Genomic DNA, 7,388 nt, shown 5'->3' on the forward strand with positions numbered 1-7,388 from the left:
GTCTTGGATGATGATGTCGAACCAGGGCTTTCTGAATTTCCAAAGATCTTAAAACGCAAGCTTTTATATCACGAATCTCCTTTCTTACCTCCTTCAACTCATCAAGAACATCGGAAAATTCTGAGAGTTAGAAGGGATAGCCCTTGGCTTTCTTGTATTCCTCATTTTTCTTTTCAAGGACGAAATTACTGGAGATTTTTCTTTTTCCTTGATTGATGACTTAACAATCATGTTGACATCCTTTCCATCCAAAGACATAATGCTTATGAGAACAGCTACAACCAACTGATTTTGTGATTGGAATTCACAATCTCAACAAGCAGTCTTGGAATATAAAGAATATCAAAGAGGAAAAAGAAATGTAGGGTTCGAAACCTTTAAACAAGTTCGTGGACGTCCAACTCTAAACCCTATAAAAAGTAGAATTCTCGAAAGTAACCCTTCCTTTTATTTGATAGGCAGAAAAGAATAAACCTAAGAAAACTTTTCCTAAAGCTTGTGCTTTCACAACCTTGTCTCTTTTGAACATGCACATGAGACAAGATTTACCAAACAACACAATTAATTTGTGCTGTGGTGAACAATGATTTGTCCACCATTTTCCTCGTCAGAGAAATCCTCTAACTTCTGTCTATCAAAGCGATTTGACCATACTTTCTTCTCAAATGGTCTTGTCTTGTCTTTGGAAACTAACTTCTTAGACGAAGATAAAATCCTACATACCTCAGCGGTCTTCTGAGCAAGTTTAAGCTTCCTTGCTAGCTGATTTGCTCTTCGTTGAAGTTTGTTGGCGTGCCTCAATTGATGTTTGTACTTGTAACATTTTGATAGTTCATGACCCTTCTGAGAACAAAACGAGCACGTCAATCTTGGATAATAATCAGGCATTTGTGGTGCATGAGCAGCTAAACACACGGTAGATCCTGAAACATTACAGACAGGGTTTCCAAATGTTGGGTCAATTGATTCTTCCAGTATAATTGGATTCTTATCTTCACCGAAACCATCAAGATTGATATATGCATTCCTACAGTTATCAAAATCAATGTTTTCACATAGAAGACCGACACTTGATTTCCTATCTTCATCAGAATCATAGATCTCAGGCATCTCATCAAGTGTTACAGCAAGACCTTTGTTCCCAGTGTATTTTCTACGATTTGGGCACTTGTTTTCAAAATGACCAAAACCTTTACACTTAAAGCACTGTGGCATATCCTCGTCATCATCCTTGTCAGCATCCCTGTTTTTAGGAGGAACACGATTGTGAGGTTTATCCGATGACCTAGGTTTGTCTCTTGAAAACCGTTTACTTCTCTTCAATAGAAGATCCCTAAACTGTCTTGTGATCAAGGAGACTGATTTGTCAAGATCTTCATCTGAAAAATCACCCTCATACTGATCATCCTCAGAGACATAAACACTCTTATCAAGTAATTTAGTGTTCTTCTGTGCTTTAAAGGCAACATCCTTTCCGATTTTGGATGTATGCTCATGATCAGAGATCTTTAGCTTTCCAACCAATGTATTTATGGAAAGATTATCAAGGTTATTTCCCTCAATTATGGCATGCTTCTTAGACTCGTATCTAGATGGCAGCAATCTGAGAATTTTCATCACAATGTCCTTTTCAGGAATAGTCTTACCTAATGTAAAAGATGCATTAACAATTTCAGACACTTTGTGATTAAACTCACCAAATGTATCTTCATCTGCCATACGAAGGTTCTCCCAATCGGAATTAAGGTTTTGAAGCCTAGCTTCATTTTCACTGGAGTTACCTTCCAATACGGTTTCTAAGATATCCCAAGCATCTTTAGACCTAGTGCAATTTGACACATGGTGCTGAAGATTTGGGGTAATGGCATGTATTATGGCATTCAAACCGTCGGAGTTTTGCTTTGCAGCGAGTATCTCGGCAGGGCTGTATTCACCAATATTCTTGGGAACGTTTACATATTCAACTGCCACAACGGGAGCATCATAGCCATTAACAACATATACCCATGATTAAAAATCACGTGCTTGAAGAAAAGCTCGCATAACAATTTTCCACCATAAGTAATTAGAGTCATCGAAGACTGGTGGTACGTTAATAGAGATAACACCTCTGTCCATAGAGTCAGATCGTTACAAACACAAACTTGTAAGGTATTGAACGTGTTTGCCTGCTCTGATACCAATTGAAAAAGTGGGGGTCTAACAACACCACCCAATACTTCCCTTAGCAATCTGTATGGACTAACTCCGAAATACTTTCTACAGAATCAACTAGACAGTCAGACTCAATCTAGGTAAAAGTATCTCAAGGAGTTAATATCTCTCTCTCTTGTTTTGATTTACTCAAGCTAATAGAAATCAGTGAGTCCTAATAAAACACAAGGAATAACTTGGACGGTACCAAAGACCAGTGTCCAAGGATCAATCAATGACAATCAAACAACCAAAGGTTGGATTATACCAATTGATGATCTATTCGCACAACCTGTATTATTTCAATTATAAAGATAAACAATATAATGCGGAAACTGAAATAACACAGATACCAGAAATTTTGTTAACGAGGAAACCGCAAATGCAGAATAACCCCGGGACCTAGTCCAGATTGAATACACACTGTATTAAGCCGCTACAGACACTATCCTACTCTAAGCTAACTTCAGACTGGACTATAGTTGAACCCCAATCAGTCTCCCACTGATCCAAGGTACAGTTGTACTCCCTATCCTCTGATCCCAGCAGGATACTGCACACTTGATTCCCTTAGCTGATCTCACCCACAACTAAGAGTTGCTACGACCCAAAATCGCAGGCTTTAACAACAAACAAATCTGTCTCACACAGACAAGTCTATCAAAGGATCAATCTGTCTCCCACAAAAAAAACCTAAAAGTTTTTATTCCTCATTTTGATAATAATCAAGGTGAACAGGAACCAATTGATAATCCGGTCTTATATTCCCGAAGAACAGCCTAGATTAATCAATCACCTCACAACAATCTTAATCGTATGGTAGCGAAATAAGATGTCATGAAATCAAAAACGATGAGACGAAGGTGTTTGTGATTACTTTTTATATATTGCCTATCGGAGAACTCTCACGATCTCAAGCCAATCAATATAATTGTACTGTTATGATATAAGATGCAAGATCACATCACACAACTTCGATAAAAGTAGTATCGATCTGGCTTCACAATCCCAATGAAGTCTTTAAGTCGTTAACCTGGTTTTAGAAGAAGAAAACCAAAGGTTAAAGGAGAAACGACTCTAGCACGCAAACTAGTATCAGACGTAAGGTGTGAGGATTAGTTTTTCACAATACTAGATGTCTCCTTTATATAGCCATTCAACTCAGGGTTTTGCCTTAGTTACAAAGCAAACAATATTCACCGTTAGATGAAAACCTGATTTAGATTCAAGCTAATATTTCTCAACCGTTAGATAGAAAACTTAACTTGTCATACACAAATGACTGTACGCTTCTAGGTTTGTTAACCGCACCCAAACATGTACATTGTTGGTTCAACAATAGTCTACCCAAAGAGGTTAGCCATATAGCGTTTCATACCAACCATGTTCTTCTTCACCATAACTAGTTCAATTGACTCAAATGAACTAGTTAAGATAGTTGTTCAATTGCAAGGAAATCTTATGTAACTACACAAGAAACAATTGAAGCAAAGATGATTTGATTCACTCGAATCGGTTCATGAACTTTAATAGCCACGGTTTGCAAATGCATTCCTTAGTCTTTTAAGATTAAGCTCAGAAATCATCTTTAGATATATAACCTTCTCAAGTTCGCAGACTAGGTTCGCGGACTTAAGACACCGGATAGAGTTTACAAACTCCAGCAGAAATTCTCGGGATCGAGAACTACGCCGGTTCGCGGACTGGGTTCGCGGACTTGGCTCACGCAAGTAGTTTGTCAACTCCAACATAAATTCTCGGGTTTGAGAACTTCGGAAGTTTGCGGACTGATTTCGCGGACTTGGCACTGCCATACTTCCGGTTCTCTTGATCAACAAAGTTCGAAAACTTTGGTTCAAGGAATCCATTGGTTATGTAATCTAAACTCTCATTCCAATCATTGAAACATTCTTAGAGGACGTTATATAGTTGTTACACTATTTCTCGTCAAAGTAATTTTCAAAGTGACTTAAAAATTCATGACTTTCGTCACTAGGTAAAGATAAACTTTGTCGAAGCGAAAATCCTACCAACACATATTTCGAGATATAGATAGGCGAGGTATACTCGGCTTGAAATACCAAATGTGTATGATCTAGTCTATATATATAGCATACGACTTTTGTCTCAAAGAGTAGGAGATAGAATAGATAGACTTTTGAGAGACAGATAAGTTCAAGTCTCCACATACCTTTTTGTCGAGAAGTTCCACCGGTTCCTTGAGTAGATCTTCTTCTTGTGTGATGAATCGCCATGAAGTCCTTGAGCTCAACTACACTTACTATCCTAGTCTGAGACTTAGCTATAAGAGACTAGAAATCAAGACTTATAGTTTTGATCACTAACATTGAAAAACATGCTTGAGATAGCAACGCATGCGAGTTTGACCGAGCAGTGCTCTAACACCAATGTCAACTATTGCGTATCTAGAAGTTCAACCTTTACAGTCACATAGCCATCATAATTACACAGATCAACTGAAGACGTTGATGAGTCCCATAATTAAATAAAACATGTAAAACGATGTGAAAATATTTAAGAGTTTAACTAATCGTGCACATCCATAGCTAATATATGTACTCCAAAACATCAAAGAAAACTACGAATGCAAATTCTTCTAAATCCGTTTGATCTTTGAATTCAGCAACGAACCCGTAGGCCGTTGAGTTCACCCTCGAGTTCATATCGGCTAACTTCCATTTTAATATGTTAAGAATGAGAATTAACTTTCTATAGATGGGTAGTTGATGAATGTGGTATTGAGTAACCATAATCGGTCCCAGAAGAAAAATAACGAACAACCTATATCAAAGGCGAACAATAACCCATATACCTACTACAAAACATGAAAAAAGCATATACACATACAATTTACCACATTAAGATTTAGGGAACCTGCTTTTCTAAGATAGCAAAATAAATATTCATTGCTTAACCCAAAATACTTACATGATTTGATCCTTCATCCATCCGCCAGAAGTCAAATTATATACACCGTGTAATAGTATTTTAAAAAAAACCCATTTATCAAAATCTCAACTTTCTGATTCATAATGGAGAACACCTATGAAAGAAAAATTCCAAATTAAGATACAAAGAGAGGAGATTCAAATTGAGGTAATGCCCCTTTCAATCATGGGAGCTCATTAGCTTTACCTGGTTTGAAAGACCCAGACTGAACACCTTGGTAGTTAGTACCCACTTCCTCAGCTGTTACTATAGATTTCTCGATCAATTTAACCAATCCACGAAGCACACTATAATAAATGACTGGCTGCGAGAATTTTCCTTTAGCGCTTTCACGGCGCATGGATTTCTGTGTTTGTGGAGTACTTGGTGCAGATATACCCAACATTTTCTGGTTCAACATGACTATTAATTGTAAGAAAAAATACGTAACATTGGGTAATTTAAATTTGAAAGACTTCAATAATGCTTACTGTCACATGCCCATGATTGTGATTGTCTCTGCTTCGCGTAAATTCAGAATGAAGAGAATAATTTGTTAAATACGTGGCTAGAAACTTTAAAATAATAAAAAACTATTATTAGGAATCCTGGGTGTTCGTTTTAACACTAATTATAACTACATGATCCGAGAATCAGAGATCATGTGACTGAGTTATATCCATGCAAGACTCATCCCTGAAAATAAGTAATTAATTAATTTATCAGCAGTTCATGTGACCTCTCTGTATAAAGCTAGAGTGGAGAAAATGAGTATATGGATGTATATTTGGATTTAAAAGATCACAGGGAGTTTATGATGTTATATTATTCAACATGTAAGCTAATTTAAAGAAGAAATGGACTAATAATAATTAAATTGAGGGTCTATTTCCCCAGAAGACCACATGGATTATTATATTACCTTTAGAAGTTTTACGAACAGATCCAACAAAACTACTGAAGCATACCCAACACCTTTAAGATTTTGAGCCATCTTGTGATCAGTTTCATTCCCATCTGAATCTAGGTGAAAAAAATCATTCAACAAAATTTCATATATGAGCACCTCAATTGTTTGTTGTGTTCATATATCAATTAAAATTGAAACATTCAAATTATTATTTATTACTTATAGTTGTTTATACGACTTCAGTTGAATCAGTGACACCTGCTTCTACTTCATTCTCTTCTTCATCACCTTTACAATAGTGTGCAGAACTTGTATATGAGGAATTTTCTTCTTTTGTTTATAACATTCTTCTTCAGTTATTGGGAAGTACTTTCCAGACACAGACATCCACACGGTTGCAACATCAGCATCATCATAAGATGCAGCAATATCAAAATCCTCATCTACTACAACCTCGTCTTCTCCATAGTATAATTCGTGATCACCCTCGCTTTAAATTAAGAGAAAACATAAGACTATGAGATTATACTGATGAAAATCGAATGAGAAACAAATATGAAAATTAGTTCTAGGAAAAAGAGAAAAAAGATGGTGATTTTACCGGTGATTGAACTTTCGATTAAGAAAATCAGAATTAAAAATTGAAACCTTTGAAAAAGAAAGGCAGCACTGCAGAAAAATAAAAGAGAAAAGAAAAGAAAAAACACCATCCGTAAGGAATTTTGGTGGTTGTCCTTCAAACGAATTTGATGGTTGTCCCTGATTGGAGCATGATTATAAAACCCAGATTGTATAAGTTTTTCCCTAAATTTAACGAAAGTGAAACAAATTTGTATTACTTTTGAATACCGTGAGTCACTCCCAGTCGTCCAAGCAAAAACTCCATTCGCAGCTTCTCCACCGCCGGATGATGGCCCCCCGTTCAATGTCCTCCGTCTGATAGCCCTATCTATCATGGAGACAAACCTTATACCTTTTTATAACAATGATTTGTTTTATGGTTTTTGTTTTTTAATTTGTTTTTGGATCCAATGTTTCATAAGTGAGAAACAGTCCCGTGCATGACACGGGAGCAAAACTAGTATTATAAAAAGAAAAGTATTTACAAGAAAAAGTACAAAGGTTTAAAACTACAACAGATACTTCATCAAAAACTTAGGACAAAACAATTGTCTCCAACCAGCGACAGAAGTAGGAATGAAAATTGTGGGCTAAAACAATACATTGGGCTAAAAATAAAATGTTAAGATAGGCTATTTCCCTCTCACCAAAATTACCTTAGAAAAAAATAGTTTTTGGTCTGTATTTTGAATTTTGGGATGGTTTAGGGGTTCTG

At 36.3% G+C, this 7,388-nt stretch overlaps 1 protein-coding gene across 11 annotated transcripts; it reads right to left on the reverse strand.

Moving 5' to 3' along the window:
* Positions 1 to 4,979: 4,979 nt before the first annotated feature.
* Positions 4,980 to 7,004, reverse strand: LOC113281482. 11 transcript variants are annotated; one of them, XM_026530242.1, is made up of 7 exons: positions 6,892 to 6,980; positions 6,654 to 6,721; positions 6,272 to 6,542; positions 6,065 to 6,165; positions 5,634 to 5,661; positions 5,350 to 5,565; positions 4,980 to 5,257 (listed from the first exon to the last, which is right to left on the reverse strand). In XM_026530242.1, the coding sequence occupies exons 4-7, from the start codon at positions 6,134 to 6,136 to the stop codon at positions 5,229 to 5,231; spliced, it is 345 nt and encodes a 114-aa protein (XP_026386027.1). In that variant the 5' UTR covers positions 6,137 to 6,165; positions 6,272 to 6,542; positions 6,654 to 6,721; positions 6,892 to 6,980; the 3' UTR covers positions 4,980 to 5,228. The 11 variants fall into 11 exon arrangements, 6 of the variants coding, with proteins under 6 accessions (XP_026386027.1, XP_026386028.1, XP_026386029.1 ...); XR_003326183.1 differs by lacking the exon at positions 6,892 to 6,980 and having other exon boundaries at positions 5,350 to 5,551; positions 6,654 to 6,878; XM_026530243.1 differs by lacking the exon at positions 6,654 to 6,721 and having other exon boundaries at positions 6,892 to 7,004.
* Between the last annotated feature and the right edge of the window lie 384 nt (positions 7,005 to 7,388).

Source organism: Papaver somniferum, chromosome 5 (genome assembly GCF_003573695.1).
Source record: "Papaver somniferum cultivar HN1 chromosome 5, ASM357369v1, whole genome shotgun sequence".
In the NCBI taxonomy this organism is placed as follows: domain Eukaryota; kingdom Viridiplantae; phylum Streptophyta; class Magnoliopsida; order Ranunculales; family Papaveraceae; genus Papaver; species Papaver somniferum.